Raw genomic sequence first — 22,348 nt, 5'->3', positions numbered from 1 at the left:
TTGCGAGGCATTCGTCTTGCGGGGCACCACTGTACCTCGCTTCATTTAAAGATTTTCAGAGACTTTGAGACTAAAGACTTCATTTTGAACTTGTTATGGTTTGAAGTTTGTTTATTGAGCATGTACATGGTCATCACGTTGCCTATACACTGCTGAGGCTCCTGCCCTAGTCAGCCTCCCCACCTGTCCTCTGGGACCCCCGGTGCTTTGGCCCACAAAAGCTAAGGAGAAAGACCAGGCCTTTTGCTCCTTAAGAAGCCTGGAGACAAGGAGCCACCCACCAGCCAACAGCTGCCCAGGAGTGCCTGCATTTTGGTCATTCCAGCAATTGCTGGACTACCAAGGAGAGCAGGAGTGGTGTAGTGGTTAGTTTGCTCGACTGGGAGATCAGGGTTCAAATCCCCACTCAGCCCTGAAACCCACAGGGCAGCCTTGGGTGCCAGTTGCTGCCTCTCTGCCTAGCCTACCTCACAGGGTGGTTGTGAGAATTAATTGGGGCCCGAGTGAATCTGAGAAAGTGCTGAATTGGCATCCCCAAACTAAGCCTTATGAGCTGCATATGTTTAGCGTGGGAAAGAGGAGACTGACAGAAGATCTGATATGTTCAAGTATCTCAAGGAAGATGGAGCAAGATTGTTTCCTCCTCTACACCCCTCCGCCTCCCAAAGTTCTGCTGCTTCGTTCTTGCTTTCCAAAGATGAGGACCCTTCCTTCAGATACTCCTGTCCACCCTTCCTCCCCCCCCCCTTTGCTTCGATTCCAGCAGTGTTTAGATTAAAGAGACAAGGCAGGCTCTGAAAGATTCATCAATTTATCAATAAGCCTTGATTCCACACTTGCTCAGTGAAGCTCTGCCAGCGCTCGGCTCATGCCCAGAGGAGAGCAAACGCATCAGTCCAAACAGCCAGTAAAGAAGGGCTAAGACAAGCCGAAGGACTGGTGCTAATCCACCAGGAGCTCGATGCCAATAATCCGGGGGAGTGGGAGACGCCTGCCCAGGAAGGCAAGTCCCCACCAGCAAGACATCAGCCAGTTGAACAACACATTGGGATGCTCACCTAGAAATTATCTGCCTCTCTGCCTCGAGTGCTTCTGCATGAAACAGGAAACAGCTCCTAGTCATTCCAGGATGAGCAAGGGGACCACTGGCAGATCGTGACTGAGCAACAGCCTGCTGCTCAGGGACTGGGTCGACTCAATGGAGAAAAGAATTGCCCTGAGCTCCCAGGTGCAGGACTGCAACCGTAAGGGATCAGAGCTAGAGTACAGTTGGCACATTTCACCTACAGCTGCCGGCCTGCTTTTAGCAGACCCCTGCTTGCCCCGTTCCCATCTTGGCTACCTGTGGGATGATTCTCTAGGTTAAGGCAGCTAAAATGAGGCTGGTGCAATGCTGAAAACCTTCCTGCCCAAACGTGAGGCCAGGTCAGTCATCCCCACAGATCCTGCAGCTGCAGCAGTAGTCCTGTTGCAGAGGCCGCAACATTACACCAAGCAGGTAAATGCTCCTGTGTCTTGCTTGTTAACAGAGGGAGGTGTTCCATAAAAACAAAACTCTACTACGAAATCTAAATCCAGCTTACAGTACAGCACGAGAACAAGTGGTTCTTCCAGCAAGTTTTTCTAAAATGTGTTGCCTTTAACCCACTGCGACCCTTTTTCCTTGGGGGCCGGGGAGGTCAAAGCAGGGAGAGATGGTAGTCAGCTGGGCTCAGAGAGGTTGCCTCAGAGTGGAGCGTGGCCCAGATTCCAAGAAGCTGAAGTTGGGGATGAAGATCCTCACCCGCTGCTGAATCTGCAAGGTCCTCCTCCTGTCTCCTGCGGCAACTTGGCACGTGGGCAGGAGAGGTCCAAGTAGCTCAGGGGCTCCTTCCATGCCTCTGGGCAGAAAGTGCAATGGATCAACACAGCCTAGGAGTGCCAAGATGATGACCTAACTATTGCAATATCATCTTTGGACACACCTCTTAGGAACAATAATTTTTGGGTGGTGGAGGAGAATGTGCATCCAGCTCAAGAGGTGGAGTTTGCACCCCTACATCACTAAAGGACACCCTCGCTTTCCATGCAATCGCACGCCTGTTCTCTTAACCTTCGCAGGCTCTCCTGGGGGCACCTAGTGGGACATTTTCAACATCACCCAAAGCTGTGCCCTCAGGCTTGATAGAGGGGGACCACCCGGTCTATGGGGCTCCTGCAGATGGGGCAGGTGCGGTTGGGGAAGGCCTGGAAGCAGCGGAAGCAGCAGCAGACGTGCCCACAGGGGAGCAGGACGCACTCGCGGAGGCTGGTGAGGCAGATGACGCAGGCATTCTCAGGCGGCTCTTCTGACAGATCCAGACCAGCACTCTGGTGGCGCCGGAGGTTCTCAAACTCCTGCCGCTGTGCCTCCTGCTCCTGGTGCACCTTGTGACGGTGGTAAGCTCGGCAAAGGGCACGGAGGATGACAGCCGCAGCCGCCAAGCCGCACAGCAGCGAAGCCCACTTCCAGAAGCTGCTGACTGAGCGCAGGTCAGCCAGGATGGTTTCCCAGTCCCCCAGGCGCAGGAAGTAGCCGGTGCCGTCCGCTGGGGGCTGGAGGTGGAGGGAGCCATCCCGGTGCAGGGTGAGCTCACCGATGCCAGTGAGGCTGCTCCCCACCAGGAGCATCTCTTCTGTCTCCAGGAAGCCCTTGGGCTTTTCCCCGCTCAGGTAGTGGCTGAGCAGGTCCTTGAAGCCGTGCGAGGTCTGCTGGAAGCGCTCGTACACCGTCTCCACGGGCAGCTCGACGGCGTGGAGGGGCGACTCCACACACACCTGCCCCGAGGCCTTGCCGCTGGGGGATGCCAGGACGAACGGCACCGTGTGGACTTGCTCCAGTACCACCCGCTCACTGTCCGTCCTGCAACAAGGTAGAGAGCTCTGAGGAGAGGGGCTGGGGCAGGGCGGCCGAGGAAGCAGCCTTTGGAGCTGTCTGAAATCTCCCCCAAACAGCACTGACCACCAGGGGCGTTCATGCTGCAACACTTCTGCTGGAATGCAAGGCTGCACTGATCTAACCGTTTCTCGTCTGGCACATTCTAGCCTGCTCCACCCCGAGGATCAGGCAGGGCTGCAACTTACAGGCAATGGGCATCCGTATGAAAACCAGACTCCCCATGAGCTGCAGCCACCAAAACCTTGTGATTTCTACATTGCCGAAAGGGAACGAATTCTGCACCAAGAATAATTTAAATCTGTAAGGTGCCTTGGTGGTGTAAACAAAGTATGTTTGCACCTGCGTCCTTAGTCATTTTTTCTTTGTAAGTTATGGGGAGGCGGCATAAATAAAGGACACTTTATTCAGGACACTAAATAAAGCCTTGCTCACTAGAAATATGGCCACCAAATGATGCTCAATTGACTGTAAGGACATTTACACAGCCAAAAGGGCTTTATTTTCCTTTTCTTTTTAAAAGCAGAGATTCTTAGGACACTGAGCTGTGGTACCTGGCATCCTACTCGGAAGCGTTTTATGCTCCCGTCCACTGATAAAGATATACCTCTAGCCCTGCCAAAAGCCAAATAGGGTCTTGCAGAATTTCTAGAAAAATGTTTAAAAGAAGGGCTGGGGGATCTTTTTGGGCTTTAAAGGCCAACTTTGGCAGGTGGGTGGATCAGCCCACCTGTCAATCACATATTATCATGATGTCACATGATTGACAGGTGGTTGTCCCGTCCTCCTGCCAACATCCCTTGTGTTGCATTCCCAAGCACTGAGGAATCTACTCCTGCCTTGATAGGCCAGCGCACGTCCCACCTGAGGAAGGACCACAGCTCTGCAGCAGAGCATCAGGTCAAAGGGTTCAACGCGCAGCATATCTAGGCAGGGCTGGGAAAAGCCCTCTTTGCCTGAAACCCCTGAGAGCCTCTGCCAGCTAGAGCAGGCAGCCGATGAATCAATGGTCTGACTCAGTGTAAGGCAGCTTCCTATGTACCCCCAATGCTCTCCTTGGGCAGCCTGATCTACAGCACATGCCAGCCAATGGGGCTGCTTCCAAGGCTCTTCTCTTGCTTACCAGCTGCGGGCCAAGCTATTCCAGATCAGTCGGTGCTCCTTTAGCACAAGCCTCTCGATCACCCCCTGCAGTTCTTCATGGTATGGGCTGGTCAGAGCCGTCTCGACGGGCTGGACTACTCCTAAAGAAGGAGAGAAGGAGACGGGGGTCCGGGAAAGAAAGGGCAGGGTGTTCGTTGCAGAGTCTGAGTCTGGCTATCAGTTTGGTATCACCAGCACTGCCCAGCAGTGCCTCTCCAGGGTTTCGGAGAAGAGACAATTCCCATTCCAAACTAGAGATGCCAGGGATTGAACCGGAGACCTTCTGCATGAAAAGCAGGCGCTCTACTTTTATTGCAACATCGTTTTTGGACGTGACTCAAAGCAACAACATATTGGGCGGGGGAGAATGTGTAATCCAGCTCACTAACCCCAAGAGAAGGAGATTGCATCCCTCCATCGTCAAAGTACAGCCTCACTCTCCATGTGATTTACAGGTGTTTAAGAACCACCCCATTCCGACCCACTTAGATGAAACAGGGACTGAGAGAAGATGAAAGAATCAGAGAATTGTAGCACTGGAAAGGACCGCAAAGGTCCTTGAAATGCAAGACTCTTTTGCCCAAAGCGGGGCTCGAATCCATGACCCTGAAATTAAGCATCTCATGTTCTACCAACTGGATCAAGATTCCAGGCAATGCTTGAAATTGCAGAGTTTTGAAAAACTAAAAAATAAAGTGCGAGATTGGCTTCATTATTATCAGATAATGGAGGCATATAATTTGGACAAGAAAATTGGCTTCCAGGTGGAAAAATCAAAATTGGAAACAGAACTGTTAGAACCCAAAACCAAGATTTTGCCAAAGATATATAACTTGCTGTTGAAATGGAATACTCAAGATGAAACAGTGAAATCTGCTATGATTAAATGGGCACAAGATGTTGGACATAACATAATGATGGCTGACTGGGAACAGTTATGGACCACAGGTATGAAGTTTACGGCATGTAATGCCTTAAGAGAGAATATTATGAAAATGATTTACAGGTGGTACATGACACCAGTCAAGCTTGCAAAAATCTATCATTTGCCCGATAATAAATGTTGGAAATGTAAAGAAACTGAAGGTACATTCTTTCACCTTTGGTGGATGTGCCCAAGGATTAAGGCTTTCTGGGAGATGATTTATAATGAAATGAAAAGGGTATTTAAATATACCTTTCTGAAGAAACCAGAGGCCTTTCTCCTGGGCATGGTTGGCCAATTGGTGTTAAAGAAGGATAGAACTTTCTTTATGTACGCCACAACAGCAGCAAGAATACTTATTGCAAAGTATTGGAAGACACAAGATTTACCCACCCTGGAAGAATGGCAGATGAAGGTGATGGACTATATGGAACTGGCGGAAATGACTGGCAGAATCCGAGACCAGGGAGAAGAGTAGGTGGAAGAAGATTGGAAGAAATTTAAAGACTATTTACAGAAATACTGCAAAATTAATGAATGTTAGAATGATGTTGGATTGAAGTTAAGTGGTTTTTAGCAGCAATGTTAAAAGAAATATGTAAAAATGGATTGCTAACAGGTGATAATTTAAAGTTATTATATTTTAAGAAAAAAGATTAAGATAAAATCAAAGAGGGAAAGGATTTGCTGAATTAACTACAGTGGTGCCTCGCAAGACGAAATTAATTCGTTCCGCAAGTTTTTTCTTCTTGCGGGTTTTTCGTCTTGCGAAGCACGGTTTCCCATAGGAATGCATTGAAAATCAATTAATGCGTTCCTAGGGAAACCGCTTGCCAGGCTGGCGGTGCGGAGAAGGGCTTTTCTCCGCACCGCAAGCCTTCAGGACAGGTACGGGAACAGAGGGGAAGGGGCGCAGCGCTTTCCCTCTGTTCCCGGGGCTTGCGTGGGAGGAGGGTTTTTCCTCCCCACCGCCAACATTCAGAACAGCATTCTGAATGTTGGCGGTGGGAAGGAAAACCCTCCTCCCACCCCAAGTCTTCAGGAAAGCCATCCGATGCCGGGCGGCGGGAGAAGGCTTTCCCCCTCCCCCTCCCGGCATCGGAGCTTCATCCTGATGCCGCGCGGCGGGGGGAGACGTTCCCCCTCCGCCGCCCGGCATCGGGGCTTCGTCCCGATGCCGCGCGGCGGCGGGAGGCTTTCCCCCTCCGCCGCCCAGCATCGGGGCTTCGTCCCGATGCCGCGCGGCGGCGGGAGACGTTCCCCCTCCGCCGCCCGGCATCGGGGCTTCGTCCCGATGCCGCGCGGCGGCGGGAGGCTTTCCCCCTCCGCCGCCCGGCATCGGGAGACGTTCCCCCTCCGCCGCCCGGCATCGGGGCTTCGTCCCGATGCCGCGCGGCGGCGGGAGGCTTTCCCCCTCCGCCGCCCGGCATCGGGGCTTCGTCCCGATGCCGCGCGGCGGCAGGAGACGTTCCCCCTCCGCCGCCCGGCATCGGGAGACGTTCCCCCTCCGCCGCCCGGCATCGGGGCTTTGTCCCGATGCCGCGCGGCGGCGGGAGGCTTTCCCCCTCCGCCGCCCGGCATCGGAGCTTCGTTCCGAAGCCGGCGGCGGGAGGAGGTCCGAGGACAGTGGGGAAGACGCGCTGCGCTTCCCCGCTGTCCCTGAGATTTCCCTATGGGCTGTCGTCTTGCGAAGCAAGCCCATAGGGAAATTCGTTTTGCGAAGCGCCTCCAAAACGGAAAACCCTTTCGTCTAGCGGGTTTTCCGTCTTGCGAGGCGTTCGTCTTGCGGGGTACCACTGTAATTTGAACTGGAATACAAAAAAGGGAGGTGTGAGGTCGGGGAAACAAGCAAATGAAAGATAAGACATGGAAAGACTAAATTTGTTTTTTAATTGTTTTTATCTTGTATTTTCATTTTATCTTTTCTTTCTTTTTATTTCTTCTTTCTTTTTTTGCTTATTTTTGTAATATGTTGAAACTTTAATAAATATCTTTTTAAAAAAAAAAGATTCCAGGCAATGCATATAGTAAGCCTGGGACTCCAAACAGAGACGCGCCATTCAGTTCTCCCTCTCTCTCATTTACAAAAATTTCTCTGCCTGGTCTCCTGGAGGCAATTCCTGCTCACCACGGCTGACCATTTACAAACCTGCAATAAATCCCACAGCAGAGATTTGCTGTTTCTCCTGGCAGAATTTGTGCAAAGAACTCTGAATGCAATAGAAAAGGGCTGAGGTGCTCGGATGTGGCCCTGATGGCTTCCAAAGCCAGGCAAAATAACCTCAGGGGCCCCTTACCTTCAATGGCAACATAGCCTAGGCAGCTGCTTCCTGTGGCAGAGAGGATGCTGGGAAGACTGTCGTTGACTTGAAGCTTTGGCGCTTCCTGCATGGAAGAAGATAAACGAGTAAGGGTTTAAATGGAAGAGGCAGTATAAGAAAAAAACGTTAAGTCCTGAGTTCAAATCTAAGTTCTTTCCTGAGCTTCTGATTCAACAGTTCTAGTCAATTCTCTATGTCATAAGAACTGTATTTCTTATGTTCATCCGTTTTCTTGTGCAACGAGCCTCTAGGTGAGGGATTATCCAATATAGAGCAAACGTTAAAATATAGCAAGACACCAGCGGATTGCAAACATTTCAAAATAACACAGCTAATCGGCAAGGGAGGAAAAAGTATCTGCACCAGTGCAATAATATCAAAGCTAAAAACCCAAATGCAAGCTAAAGCTAAACGCCAGCAAATTATACGGAGGCTGAAACTGGCGATATTATAAATGTTAAAAGATGTTACAAGGCCCAGAGAGAATCCAAGCCCCCACCATCCTCCATGTTGGAGTGGGATGGATTGACATGGGGGTGCCCCTCCACCCACCTCTACCAGCGGAAGAGCTCTGCCATGGCAGGAAGCCTTGTCACCAAGGGCCCTGCCGCCCCAGTGCACCCGACTAAATGGCAGACAAGCAGAAAGTGCAAAAAGCTGCCTGTAACCAGCGGAAACCCCTGGAATAGGATGTGACGACGCCAGTACAGGGTCCCTAGTGTCCTGTGTGAACTCAGATGCTGTCACCTAGTGGCAATGTGCCTGCACCAGTCCTCTTTGCTACACCAGCCTGAGATTTGGCACAACACCTCCATTGTTCAGCCTGGACACTCAGGTCCAGCTCCGAGGGCCTTCTGGCAGTTCCCTCACTGCGAGAAGCCAAGTTACAGGGAACCAGGCAGAGGGCCTTTTCAGCAGTGGTGCCCATCCTGTGGAACGCCCTCCCATCAGATGTCAAGGAAATAAACAACTACAGTGGTACCTCAGGTTAAGTACTTAATTCGTTCTGGAGGTCCACTCTTAACCTGAAACTGTTCTTAACCTGAAGCACCACTTTAGCTAATGGGGCTTCCTGTTGCCACCGCGTCGCAGGAGCACGATTTCTGTTCTCATCCTGAAGCAAAGTTCTTAACCCGAGGTAATATTTCTGGGTTAGCGGAGTCTGTAACCTGAAGTGTATGTAACCTGAAGCATATGTTACCTGAGGTACCCACTGTATATCTGACTTTTAGAAAACATCTCAAGGTAGCCCCATATAGAGAAGTTTTTAATGTTTTAATGTTTCTATATTTTGCTGGAAGCCACCCAGAGTGGCTGGAACAACTCAGTCAGATGGCTGGCAAATAAATAATAAGATGATGATGATATAAAAAGGGGCATTTATCCACCCCCACTCTTCTGCTCTGGCCAGGGTGAGCCGCAGGACTGCAGGTGTGGTGCTGGCTGTGCTATTTTAATTTTAATTTATTTGAATTAATTTTGGGATGCATTTTAATCAATTGCTTGCTTGTTTTTATGCATATTGTGTTACTTATATGATGTTAGCTGCTCTGAGCCCGGCTCCGGCCAGGAAGGGTGGGATACAAATAAATTATTATTATTATTATTATTATTACTCCATCAAGCAGTCAGGATTGCAGCCTTGAAAGGTCTTTGTCCAAGACCAAAGTGGCATTAAAGTAGGTATCAGGAGAGCCTCTTTAGAGACAGAGTTCCATAAATGGGGGGGCCAGCACCGACAAGGCCATCTCTCTCATTGCCACCCTGTGTGTTTCAGAATTAGGTAGCAATCAGAAGAGGGTCTCCACAGATGGTCTCAGAGCAGAGGTAGCTACATAAGCAAACAGATGTCCCATTAGGGACAGGGGTCCCAAGCCATGTAGGGCTTTAATGGTTAAAAGCAGCACATTCATTTGGTACTGTGTGGCATGGGAACTAATGGACGATCTCTCCCCGTACATTCCTCCCCATGCCCCAAGGTCATCAACGGCAGGGATGGGGAGCCTGCGGTCCTCCAGAAGTTGCTGGACTACAACTCCCATCGTTCCTGACAACTGGTCACATGGGCTGGAGGTTATGGGAGTTGGAGTCTAACAAAATCTGGAGTGTCACAGGCTCCCCAACCCTGATCTATCCAGATTTTTCTGCGAGTGCCACCTTAAAAGCTGCCCAATTCACACTTCAAAACTTCTCTGCTGAATTCACACTTCAAAGCTGCTTGTTTAGGCCAAAAGCCCATCTAGCCGAGCATTCAGTTTCCAGCAGCACCCTGCAAGTTGCTTGGCAGAATTCTACCCCTCCCCAGTGAATTTGACCGAACCCTTTCCAAAGCCATCAAAGCTTGTGCCCATCCCAAAATCTCAGGGTAGTGAATTTCGCTCAGTTGGTGGAGCATGAGACTCTTAACCTCATAGTTGTGGGTTTGAGCCTCGCGTTGGGCAAAAGATTCCTATATATGAACACTAGATGATCCTCATGGTCCGTTCCAACTCTACACTTCTATGCTGTGCCAAGGGATGCTATCTTGTGTCTGCCCTGAAATGACAGCCATTGGGAAACCCTTCTAACCACCCTGGGTTCTAGCACTCCACTCCCTCGAACTCCAGATACAATATGTGGATAAATACCAGACTATCATATAGTACTATCATAAAGATGATTGAAGCAACATATGAAATGCTTTGAATACTTGAGACAAGCTGTACAGATGCTAAATATCACTCTGATCTGTTCTCCCAAGAGCAAGGGAGAAGCAGGATGTGCAACAGCGTACCTGGATCTTGGTCACCACCTTGGCCTTCTTCCTGTGTAGGTAATAAAAGAGACCAGAGAAGGCCAGGCTGGATCCTAAACACACCAGCTCTCCTGGTGTCAAAGGCAAAGTATCCATCAGAGCTTCTTCCTAACAGCTGGAAGAGAAGCGAAATCAGATACTGAGTTACACAGGAACAAGGAAGCGCCTCTCTCACCTAGAGTGATTCTTGGACATGGAAGTGTCCAGAAACACGGAGAACAAGCACTGTCTGAATAACACCAAAGGAAGCTGCCTTCTACAGCCAGACCACTGGCCCATGTAGCTCAGTGCTGTCGATACTGACTTGGAGAGACCCAAAATCAAACATGGGACTTTCCCCCTCTATGCTAAGTCTGCCTAGCCCTTTATAGATTATCTTAGATTATCTGGGGAAATTCCACTCACGGCATCACTATACTATGAAATGCCCTTCCCTCTGTAATACATGAAGATTGGCCCCACAAGGTCAGGTGCCATTTTTATTCTCTCGAACATCCTCTTTCATTTTAAGATGGTTCCTTTACTGCAGCTGTTTTTAGTGGTTTCTTTTTGCTGTTGTTCTCATGATATTGCCTACCACTTTTATGTTGTACACACTGCTTGGAGATATTTTTAAGCGGTTTACAAGCACTTTTAAACAAACAAACAAATAAATAAATGCCCTGCAAAACTCCTGCTGCGATGCCGCTCTCCGCTCTACAAGGGAGGGTCACCCAGGCCAAGATACCGCTTCATCAAGTGTGAACAAGGAAGAAGGCAGTGCCAGAGTGATTTTTCTGCAGAGCTTTGCTTGGTGTCCTATGCTCCGGTCAGTGTCCCCTTCAGTTGTCCTGCTGATATCAAGGACACCCAAAGGGCAGCTTCTCCAGGATAAAAACAGGATTTCTGGGAGGTGGACAGGAATGAGAATTTCAGCACTACTGGTTCAACACCTCCACCTTTACTCCGCAAAACCGCCTTAGACCGGTGACCTGCATTTCGTTCATGAGCCACATAAGACACCTTGGATTGCATTCTACAAAGTTCAACTCGGAGCAGAAATGAATGAACCTACACAATGGTTAGAATGTGGAGTTGCCCTGGGAGAGCCCAGAGTTCAAATTCCCCACTCAGCCACCAAGTTCCCTAGGCTAGTCATTGTCTCTCAACCTAGCCTACTTCAAAGGGCTGTTGTGAGGACGAACCAGAAGGGGAACAACCAAGGACGCCACCTTGACCCCACTGGGGGGGGGGGGGAGGCGGCATATAATTGTAAAATAAATAAGCTGGCTGCAGACTTCAAAGGGTCTACCCAGCAGGGCTGGCCTTGACGTGTGAAATAACTGCTGCACCAGGGAACTGCTTGCTCCAGAGGAGGGAGCAGAGGGCTGGTAGGCCCTGGCAGCAGAGGAGGGCGCCACAATGCTTGCCCACCCAGGGAAAGGGAGGTCCCTCCATGCCCAGCCCTGCCCCCACCCGAAAAACACGTGCTCCGAGGCACCCACGTCCCTCCCCTCCACCCAACTCCGCGTCCAGGAGCTGGGTTCAAATCCCGCCCCAATTCAAGCCACGAAGCTCGCCGGGCGACCTGACAGCCTGTCCCCCATCTAACCCATCTCGCAGGGTTGTGGTGGGGGGGGGGTGAAAGGGAAACGAGAAAGGTGGGGTACAAAAGCGACGTCAACATGCAGGTGCAGGTCCCCGGCGGGTCCCGGGCCCACCTACCTCCTGGCGCGAGAGAGGTCACTTCCATCTCCGCGGACCTCTTTCGCAGCGGAACCAAGCAACGCGTATCAGATCCCCCGGCCGAGCTGCCCAGTGCGTTACACCCACGCTGCTCCGCCCCTCGCCGCGGTGGCACACGGGAAACGAAGTCCAGCGGCCAGCGCGCCCTGGTGGCGAAGCGGCGACCGTCTCCCGCGACGAAGACTACGACTCCCGGCATGCTCTGCATCGCCCAATGGAAGGCGTCGGCATACGCTGAGTACGTTCTGATTCGCTCCGGTTACCTAGGACTACAAATCCCATCAGGCGTAGCGGCGAGCTCAGCTGGTCTGTCCAGCAGGCATTTAAATATCTTTGACAGCGTGGAAATGGACGAGGGCGACGGGAAGGTTATTTTTTAACTTTGCCCGGAGTTTACCCCGTTTATCCGAACTTGCACCGTGGTCTGGCAGAGGAGTTTGTTGCATTTAATTATCCTTCACTGAGCCCCTTTCTGCACCTGCTAGAAACATTCCTGCTTAGAAAATTGAGGTGGTTTTGATTTGCTTTAGCATTTCAATTTTTTGTATGTTTTTAAAGTACGCCTGCAATCCCCCCCTTGTATTTTCTTGTCCTATTTATTTTTTTTGTAAGCCGCTCTGAGGTGCTTTTTTAAAATGTACTGTCAAGCGGTGTATGAAATAAATAAAAACAAATGATAAATCGATTACTGTTAAAGCCATTCATATTCTGGTTTAATGCCATGCCCTCTCTTATTCTAGGCTGCATCAACAGAAGTGTTGTGTCCAGATTAAGGGGTCCCTTCCAACTATGATTCTATCTAGTTGAAATTAATGCTTCACAGGTGGTTGGATGAAATGACCCTTGCGGTCACTTCCAACTCTACAATTCTGTGATTCCAGTGTTGCTCTGCTCTGCCTTGGCCACACCCAGCCTGGAGTTCTGTGGCCAGTTCCGGGCACCCCAGCTCAAGAAGGGTGTTGACAAGCTGGAAGGTGTGCAGAGGATGACGACCAAGATGATCAAGGGTCTGGAAACCAAGCCTGATGAGGAACGGTTGAAGGAACTGGGCATGTTTAGCCCAGAAAAGAAGAAACTGAGAGGTGACTTGATAGCCTTCTTCAAATATCTGAAGGGTTGCCATATGGAAGATGTAGCAAGGGTAGGACCGAAACCATTGGATTTGAATGACAAGAAAGGCAATTCTGACTAAACATTAGAAAGAACTTTCTGACTGTAAGAGCTGTGGTGGACTGTCCTTCATTGGAGGCTTTTAAACAGAGGTTAGATGGCCATCTGTTAGAGATTCTTTAGCTGTGATTCCTGCCTTGCAGGGCCCCTTACAACTCTACAATTCTGTGATTCTATGTACTCTGGAAAAGAAATATACCTAATAATTACTGTAAGTAAAATAACACAATCTGGGTCTGATGCTGCATGCAGGCTACTGGTGCCATTAAACCCCACACACAAAACTTGTAATGTTATGTGAGGAAGGATCCAGATAGATAACGGTGGGATGAGGCAATTCCACCCCCCCCACACACACACACTCACCAGTGCAAAAATACCATTGAAGAGAGTGGGCATTTTCTGACCAAACGTGCATCCGGTATATGATGTCGTTGACTATCACCATTATCCCACCCTTTCCTGCCATTTTTTCTTACCACAAAAATTCCTTCCTCCTCACTTTTTCGGGGGGAGCATGCTTGTTATTCAAGTGTATCACTTAAATGGTGCAACTTAAATTTGCTGGTATATGATTGACTCACAAACAGGGACAGGCTGGAAATGACCTAAGGCTCTACCTATCAAAGAGCAACGCCTACTGAGTATGGCCATAGCTCAGCGATAAAAGCATCTGCTTTGTGATGCAGAAGGTCCCAGGTTTCCAGGGCTGGGAAAGGCTCTGGAGAGTCACTGCCAATCAGTGTGGGCAATATTGAGGCCGATTGTCTAGGGTATGCTCCTTATCCCGATTTCTAGCCTAAAAGCAGGAGGCTGTGTTTGCCGTTTCATGAACCTTTCTCCAGATTTCATTTTTCACCAGACATTATCCAGGACCACTTTGAAATAACCAAGCGGAAAGTGCTTTTAATAATTAAATACACCAACAGCACCCCCCCCAACACACACTCACACACATACACACACACACATTCTAATCCAAGGCACTATTCCCCACCAAGCTCGATAGATGGGAAGCAAAAGTTTGGAAAACCTCTAAGCCAAGCTAGTTTCGGATCGGTAATGATCCTCGAAAAGGGGTGAAAGGAAACATCTCCGAAGTGATCTGGTGGGTCCCTCCCTCTCCCATCTCTCCTGGGATCAGTCTCCTTAACGCCCAGCTGCTGCGTGGATTCGTGTGCTTTCAACAAGGTGGTCTGGATCTGCCCAAGGGATCTGGCGGCAACAGGTGGGGATTTCTCTTTGCGAAGGAGTGGGGTGCTTGGTAGGTGCAACACTAGCCAGAAAGAGGCTCATCATTCCACAGTGATTTGGGTGGGATTGTGCGCACACGTGGGTGGTGCGGCACCTCCCTTTGCTGCACAATACCGGCGAGATGGCGCCATAGCCCAGGCTAGCAATAGAGGAAGGTGTCCTATGGCCAGACGCTTGCTGCTGCTTTGGATATTTGACTTTGTAGGAAAATGGAAGAGCCACGTCCCTGCACTCGCTGTTGCAGCCAGGCGCCCATACTATGGTAAAGGTAAAGGTACCCCTGACAATTAGGTCCAGTAGCGGTTGACTCTGGGGTTGCACTCTCATCTCGCTTTACTGGCCGAGGGAACCGGCGTTTGTCCGCAGACAGCTTCCAGGTCATGTGGCCAGCATGACTAAGCCGCTTCTGGCGAACCAGAGCAGCCCACGGAAACGCCGTTTACCTTCCCACTGGAGTGGTACCTATTTATCTACTTGCACTTTGACGTGCTTTCGAACTGCTAGGTGGGCAGGAGCTGGGACCGAACAACGGGAGCCCACCCCGTCATGGGGATTCGAACCACCGACCTTCCGATCAGCAAGCCCTAGGTTCTGTGGTTTACACCACAGCGCCACCCGTGTCCCCCATACTACGGTATAGGCATACAAATCCTAGCTACATTGCACACCCTTGCGCTGCATGGGAAAGCCACTGGCTGAAATGGCTATTTATTTGTGTGTTTAAAAAGAGAGATAACGACAATGAAGGATAGATTTGCTTTTAGTTAAGTGGGACCTCTCCCCATATGAACTGACCCAGACCCTCTGATCATCATCTGAGGCCCTTCTTCATGTGCTTCCTCTGCAAGAGGCTCTGGAGAGCGGCAACATGAGAACGGGCCTTTTCTGTGGTGGCTCCCCATTTGTGGAATGCTCTCCCCAGGGAGGCTCGCCTAGCACCTTCATTATACAGTGGTACCTCAGTTCCCAAATACCTCCGTTGTTGAATGTTTTGGTTATTGAATGCCAAAAACCCGGGAGTAAATGCTTCCGTTTCCAAACATTTTTCTGAACTCAAACATGCGACGCAGCTTCCACTGAGTGCAAGAAGCTCTTGCAACCAATGGGAAGCCGTGACTCGGTTTACAAATGTTTCAGAAGCCGAAGGGTCTTCTGGAACAGATTGTTTGAGACCTGAGGTACCACTGTATATCTTTAGGTGCTGGGTGAAAGTGTTTCTCTATAACCAGGTTTGCAGCTGATTAAATAATCTTCAGCCTTTTACAGTGGTGCCTCGCAAGACGAAAAGAATCCGTTCTGTGGTTTTTTTCGTCTTGCGAAGCAAGCCCATTGAAGGATTAGCGGATTAGCGCTATTAGCGCTATTAGCGGCTTTTAGAGGCTTTTTGCATCTTATCTGCTGATCGGATCAGCTGATAAGCGGCTTAGCGCTATTAGCGGCTTTTAGCTGCTTTTAGCGGCTTATCTGCTGATCGGATCAGCTGATAAGCGGCTTAGCGGCTTAGAAAAAGGGGGGAGGGGGAAAAAACAGCAGGAACTCACAAGACATTGTAGTCTTGCGAAGCAAGCCCATAGGAGATTCATTTTGCGAAGCACCTCCAAAACGGAAAACTCTTTCGTCTAGCGAGTTTTCCGTCTTGCAAGGCATTCGTCTTGCGGGGCACCACTGTAAATGTATTTGTTGGGCTACTGGGTTTCTTTTTGTTTTAATAGGTACTTCGTGTTCTCATTTTGTATTTGTTGTTGTTGTTGTGAGCCACCCTGGGATCTTTGGCTGAAGGGCAATATACTGATATAATATAATAATTTCCATGTTGAGCCAGTGTACCTCAATGCCAGGAATGGGTTGCTGCCTTCATGATCTGACTGTAAGCTCCCTAGCCTGCTAGAAACAGAATGCTATCCTGGATGAATCCTGCAGAGGTTGGATGGCCATCAATCATGGATGCTTTAGCTGAGATTCATGCATTGCAGGGGGTTGGACTAGATGACATCTGGGGGCCCCCTCCCACTCTACAATTCTCTGATTCTATGCTCTGATGCAGCCAAAATCTTCCGATGCACCACTCCCTGCTCAAGCTTCAAAGGCTCTTTTGCTATACCAGAAGCTTTCATAACTAGTCCCATTATATAGTTGGGAATTCCTCGACTGAATCAGCATTGCCGGCCTCCAAAGAAAACCCCGTGGTATCTAGCTTGGAGGTCAAGAACCTGCAGCCATCCAGATGTTGCTGAACGACAACACCCCCCATCACCCCAGACTGTTTGGCCCATGCAGGCTTGGGCAGATGGGGGTCAGAGCCCAGCAGCACGAAGAGGCCCACAACTTCCCCACTGCTAGTCGAAGCGCAATAGTAGATGACGGTTCCCGCCTTTGCCTGGCCACCCCAAGCCCCCCCCCTTAAAAGTAGCAGTTTACAAAGACCAGGGGGTCCATCCTCTCTGCAGCTGCTGCAAGCAGTCAAGCAAAACAAAAGGGAGCAAGAAGCCAAAGGCATTGGGGCCAGCCTGGTGGGGTGTGGAGGAGGATCGGGGAGACGTTTCCTGGAGACGCCGGAGGCAGGAGAGCTATAGCTGAAGGAGGAGAGCTGGAGATCCTTCGCAGAATCCGCGGAAGATGGATCAGGTGGTGGGGCGAGCTAAGACAAGTGAAGCTGTGCTTTTGCACACCACCCCATGAAGCGTGGGGGGGGGGGGGAGAGTTCACGTTAAGCTCACCTTTCTCCTAGGGCCATAAAGGGGACCAAAGCTGATGAGGCAAAACCGCCGGTAGCACCCCAAAAATGTGACTGCCGGCCCCCACCCTCCCCCCATGGGCCGGCTTTTGAGCACAGGCAAGTTGTGTGTATGTACAGACTCCTGCCAAGGGCAGCCTCTCTCTCTCTACCACACTTCGCAGTGCTTCCCAGGGTTCATGAGGGAGCCGACGGGGCATTTAAAGTGCTCTACAAAGTCCCGCGAGTTGCTGAGGGTGCCGATGACGCGGAACTTGTCCGGGCTGTGCGGGTCGGTCACCAGGCCCTCGTGCGAGCTCTCCGGGGTGCGCACCGAACACCAGACCTGCGCCAGGAAGGAGATGCTTGTTTATTTCATTCATTTGTTTGTTAGGTTTATATCCCAACTTTCCTCCCCCAAGGAGCTCCCCCTAGCATACGTGGTTCTCTTCCTCCTTATTTAATCCCCACAACAACCCTGTGAGGTAGGTCAGGCTGAGGGGAAGTGGCTGGCTCATGCTCAGCCTGGGAGCTTCAGGGCCAAGTGGGGGAGCAGTGGAATGGCCTCCCTTGGGAGGTAGTGGACTCTCCTTCCTTGGAGGTCTTTTAGAAGAGGTCGGATGATCATCTGCCATGGATGCTTCAGCTGAGATCCCTGCATTGCAGGGGGTTGGACTAGATGGCCCTCGGGGTCCCTTCCAACTCCACAATTCTATGAGCTTCATTTTTTTTAATTATAAAATATTTATTAAAGTTTCAGAAAAAGGAATTACATGAAAACAAGAAATACAAAAGTAAAAAACAAAAATAAACATACAAGAAAAATACAGAATAAAAAAATAAGTACACTTACAGAAAAAAGGAAAAAATAAAAATAAAAAGTCAACCTTTCCATATCTTACATATCCTTGTTTCCCTGACCTCCTCACACCTCCCTTTTTTGTGTTCCAATTCAATTAATTAATTCAGCAATTTCTTTCCCTCCTTATTATCCTGATCTTTGATCTTAATATATTATAAAATTAAAATTTTTACCTATTTAGAAATCCAATTTTTCCATATTCTTTTATATCATTATATATTCTATGAGTTTCAAGCAGCATCTTCATGTTGCCCTGTACAGGCCTTTGGCTCCGTACCCACCTGATCATTCTGTTGAATCCACGGCTGGTGCTGAACTGGGCTCCAGCATTTCCCACTCAAGAGATGGAACTGGAGCAGAACATCGCTCTAAGGACCCTGTGAGCACCATGGTACAATGACAGGGCACTGCATGGCAACAGTCCCTCCAGCTCCCTGGAGGTTTCTCCAGGCTCTTTCTTGCCTCGCTGCTTGAAACCATTATTATTATTATTATTATTATTATTATTATTATTATTATTATTATTACCATTATTATTTTATTACATTTAAATTCCACCTTTCTTCCAAGGAACTCAGGGTGGTGCGCATCGTTCTCTCCCCCCCCCCATTTTGTCCTCACAACAACCCTGTGAGGTAGGTTAGGGCCAAAGGATAAGAAGACTCACAGAACTGCAGAGTTGCAAGGGACCTTGAGGATCATCTAGCTCAACCAATCCTACAAGGCAGCTGTCCCATACAGGGATCGAACCTGCAACCTTGGCGTTATCAGCACTATGCTCTAACCAACTGAGCCATCCAAGCTGGTCATGACTGGCCCAAGGTCACCCTCTGAGTTTCATGGCTGAGTGGTGATTTCGGACCTGATCTCCCAGGCCTCAGTTTGATACTCTAACCACTGCACCACACTGGCTTTCTTTACCTGGAGATGCCAGGGATTGAACCTTAGCTTTCCAGCACTGAACTATTGGGGTGGGGGGCTCTCCTGTACTCCTGAGATGTCTTTTATGCCCATTATCTTCAGACCTGCCAGGAGGACTGTTAACACAGGGGTACTGGCAGTGGCAGACAGAATGCGCATGGATGTGGGGAGGAGGATATTGGGAACGGGAAGTTTCTGTTTCTCATTCCCCCACCTCCAAGTTACCTGTGCAAACCCTAAGAAGAAGAGCTGGTGGCTAGTGAGGTCCACGGACGGCAGGCGCTTCTCCTCCCCGTTCTTTTTCAGCCAGACTTTGTAAGCCTGCAAGGAAAGCGAGAGCAGAGCCTGTGCTTCCGAGCTCAGGAGGGCCCAAGCGCCTCCCTCGCCTCACGGCCGCTCAGAGAAAGGATACCTTGCAGACACAAACACCTCAAGACCTGCCAGGCCTCTCCCCCCGGACCTGCCTTTTCGGTGGGGGGCGCACAACCTTTCCCTGGACAGGCTACTTACGTTGTAGGCTGCCTTGAGCCCCCCGTTGTCAGCGATGTTCTCGCCCAAGGTCTGCTTGCCATTGACATGCTCCCCGTTGACAAGGTATTTGTTGTACTGCTCTGTCATGCATGCCGTCCGGTTCTTGAAAGCCTCCAGAGATGAGTTCTGCCACCAGGGACGCAGGTTCCCTTCTTTGTCGTACTCGCGGCCTGGAATAAAATCGCCTTGCTGGACTCGGCTGAAGGTTCGTCTGGCACAACGCCTGAGCTCCCGCAACAGCCAGCAGGTGCCCCCAAAGAAGCTCACAAGAAGGGCTTGGTGGAGAAAAGAACCCCCCTTTCCTTTGTTCCTAATCAGGTGTTTACTGGCTCCAGGGATGGACTTACAAAAGAGCAAGGAACTCTAGGAAGCTGCCTTATTCTGGGTCCACCTCCTGCAATAATGTGGATTCTTACTGCCAAAGTGCCTGGGGCAACCCAGTCAGATGGGCTGGGTACAAATTATAAAATTATTATTATTTTTACAGTACTGGCAGTGGATCTCCAATAAGGGACTGATCCTTCATTGTGCAGATTAGGTGCTGGAGGTTCTTTAATTGGCAATGCTAGGGTTTAAACCTCGGCCACTGGCTTTGGTTCAGCTACAACAAAGTTATGGCCAGCAAGCTGCTGTTTGGGTCTTTCGGTTCAGTTAATGCTGTGCATACTTTGCATTTTAAAAAAATCAGAATTCCTGCTGAATTGAGGAAACCCACACTTTACACACAATCCACACGCAACCAATCTGTACGTATTTTCGTTTTGCACAATTTGTTCAGCTCCTACAAGGCACGGAGAGTGCAGAGGAACCAAATCCTGCCCCTCTCACCAATGCAAATCCAACTCAGTCTCTACCTGCTTTCTGAGACTTCTGCCAGTCGTTGCCCACACACTTTGGGGCGTAAGAGGTAGAAACTTGCTTTGATTCAAAAACGAAAGCTCAGGCGACCAGGAGCAGAATTCTGTGCCCAATGCTGTGCTCCACGCTCTATCTGCCCTTAAACATCGATGTGGAATGCACACAGTCTTGCTCTATGGCTCCTTGGTAGCTGGTCTCTGCTAGACCTCTGAGCAGCTGCTTCTTAGTCATTGCCCCATACTTTAGAGATCCTCAGTTCCATTCCACCATACAGGAGGGATTATCTCAGATCCAGGAAGAGTTGTGGCTCAATGGCAGAGCATCTCCTTTGCATGCAGAAGGTCCCAGGTTCAATCCCTGGGATCTCCAGGTAGGGCTAGGAGTGAACCCTGTCTGAAACTTTGGAGAGCCAGTCACTGTATACAATACTGAGCTAGAAGGAACACAGTGGCTTGGCTCGGTATAAGGCAGCTTCCTATATTCCGAGGTTCCCTGTGATTCACACCCTCCTTCCCTCCTAGCAAGGCACAGTTGCCCTTTGGGTCCTGCACCATCCACAGCTGTTGAGCACTGCAATGCTGGAAGAGCTGAGTTGCCCCAGGCAAAGGATTCCCCAGCTTTAAAGGAAAGGGGACCTGGGGGTTGCTCCTGAAGTAGCCTTAAGCAGCTGTGAGTTAAAAGGAGAGGAATGGATCGGTGGGGTTGTGGTGGCAGTGAACTCCCTAAGCTTCCAGCTGTGGCCCACTCATGCAGAGATAATGAATGCTCACCAAGCGGATGGAGCAGGAGCAAAAGCAGCACAAAGAAGCCGGGAAAGATGACTGGAGGTGTCACCTGGGGAGAAAGGATTGCAAACAGGTAGGGAAGCAAGTGGACCGCAGAAAGGAAAGGGCGGCTTGATGGCAATGGCGGAATGGAAGCTACCATGGAGAAAGGTGCAAGTGGGGAGCAGGGGAAATGAATGGACAGGCCACCAACAGGAGTCTTTCAAACGGGTCAGGCTCAACCCTATAAACCCTATAAAGTGGGAACCTGTGGCCTCCCAGATGTTGTTGGACTCCCACTCCACTCCCATCAGCCCTGGCCAGCTGTGTGGGATGTTTAAAGTGAAGCCAAACCACCAATTCATGTTTTGCTAGATAGGCATATGATAGGAGCTGAGTTTTCTTGTGAACTTGCAAGAGTTTATTATTATTATTATTATTATTATTATTATTATTATTATTATTATTACTAATACCCCACCCATCTGGCTGGGTTTCCCCAGCCACTCTGGGTGGCTTCCAACAAAATATTAAAATACAATAATCTTTTAAACATTAAAAGTTTCCCTAAACAGGGCTGCCTTCAGGTGTCTTCTAAAAGTCTGGTAGTTGTTTTTCTTTTTGACATTTGGTGGGAGGGCATTCTACAGGGCGGGTGCCACTACTAAGAAGGCCCTCTGCCTCGTTCCCTGTAACTTGGCTTCTCGCAGCGAGGGAACCACTAGAAGGCCCTTGGCACTGGACCTCAGTGTCCAGGCAGTACGATGGGGTGGAGACACTCCCTCAGGTATACTGGACCGAGGACTGTGAGAGATGCTCCCACTGTGCCCTGACAGAGGGAGGGCATACCTATATATATTTTCCTACTTGCCTGGGAACACCCTCTTCCTCTGTCTCTTTCCACTCTGCCAGCAATGTGAGAGCCTCTACATCTTAAGCTAGACCTAAGTATGTCTTTGTAATTGAATTACCATTTTAAGCCTGCCTGAACAAAGCTGCCATATTTGTTGCTCTTCAACAGGTATCCAGAATGAGTAAATGTTATTTTTACCTTTGACAAAACTGAGTGATTGTTGTTTTAAGAGGGAGAAAAGAGAATCCAGCCTACCTTAAAGCATCCTGGATTACTTACAAGGCTAAAACCAGCCTATCTAAACTTCCCTTTTAATCTGCCAAGGGATGCGCTCTACTGAACTCACAAACATGAAGAAGGAAGAATTATATGTAACAAATAAATCCCCTCCTAACATCTATTCACATCCCAGGCATGGCCAATGGTTGGGGATGATGAGATTTGGGCGTCCAACAAGATCCACAGGTCTGCAGGTTCCCTAATGCAATCTCGGAAGATGTCTAGAGAGGCTCACAGCGGAAACAGTTCAAGCTTTGCTCTGCTCTGGTCATGGCTGATTTCCCAACCACCTCCCAGAATCCTCTGCGACATCAAGGTGAC

General features: G+C 49.6%; 2 protein-coding genes across 4 annotated transcripts in view; both read right to left on the bottom strand.

The window, feature by feature from the left end:
- Positions 1 to 795: 795 nt before the first annotated feature.
- LOC310707371 (mitochondrial ubiquitin ligase activator of nfkb 1-A-like) lies at positions 796 to 11,928 on the bottom strand. The gene is made up of 5 exons (XM_083504510.1): positions 11,802 to 11,928; positions 10,077 to 10,212; positions 7,280 to 7,367; positions 4,038 to 4,158; positions 796 to 2,881 (listed from the first exon to the last, which is right to left on the bottom strand). The coding sequence occupies exons 2-5, from the start codon at positions 10,191 to 10,193 to the stop codon at positions 2,155 to 2,157; spliced, it is 1,053 nt and encodes a 350-aa protein (XP_083360636.1). The 5' UTR covers positions 10,194 to 10,212; positions 11,802 to 11,928; the 3' UTR covers positions 796 to 2,154.
- A 3,992-nt stretch (positions 11,929 to 15,920) lies between these two features.
- The window catches only part of ECE2 (endothelin converting enzyme 2), a 46,327-nt gene continuing 39,899 nt past the window's right edge, over positions 15,921 to 22,348 (bottom strand). For all 3 annotated transcript variants that reach the window (XM_083504087.1, XM_083504086.1, XM_083504088.1), the window contains 3 exons: positions 19,253 to 19,443; positions 18,968 to 19,063; positions 15,921 to 17,305 (listed from right to left, as the gene is read on the bottom strand). In XM_083504087.1, the coding sequence (XP_083360213.1) occupies positions 17,129 to 17,305; positions 18,968 to 19,063; positions 19,253 to 19,443 (464 nt within the window). In that variant the 3' untranslated portion in view covers positions 15,921 to 17,128. The remainder of the gene's footprint in view (positions 17,306 to 18,967; positions 19,064 to 19,252; positions 19,444 to 22,348) is intronic.

The sequence above is a fragment of the Podarcis liolepis genome (assembly GCF_965112155.1).
Source record: "Podarcis liolepis genome assembly, chromosome: 5".
NCBI classification, from domain to species: Eukaryota; Metazoa; Chordata; class Lepidosauria; order Squamata; family Lacertidae; genus Podarcis; species Podarcis liolepis.
Note: the sequence above shows the minus strand (reverse complement) of the source record. Positions and strands in the feature narration are given on the sequence as shown.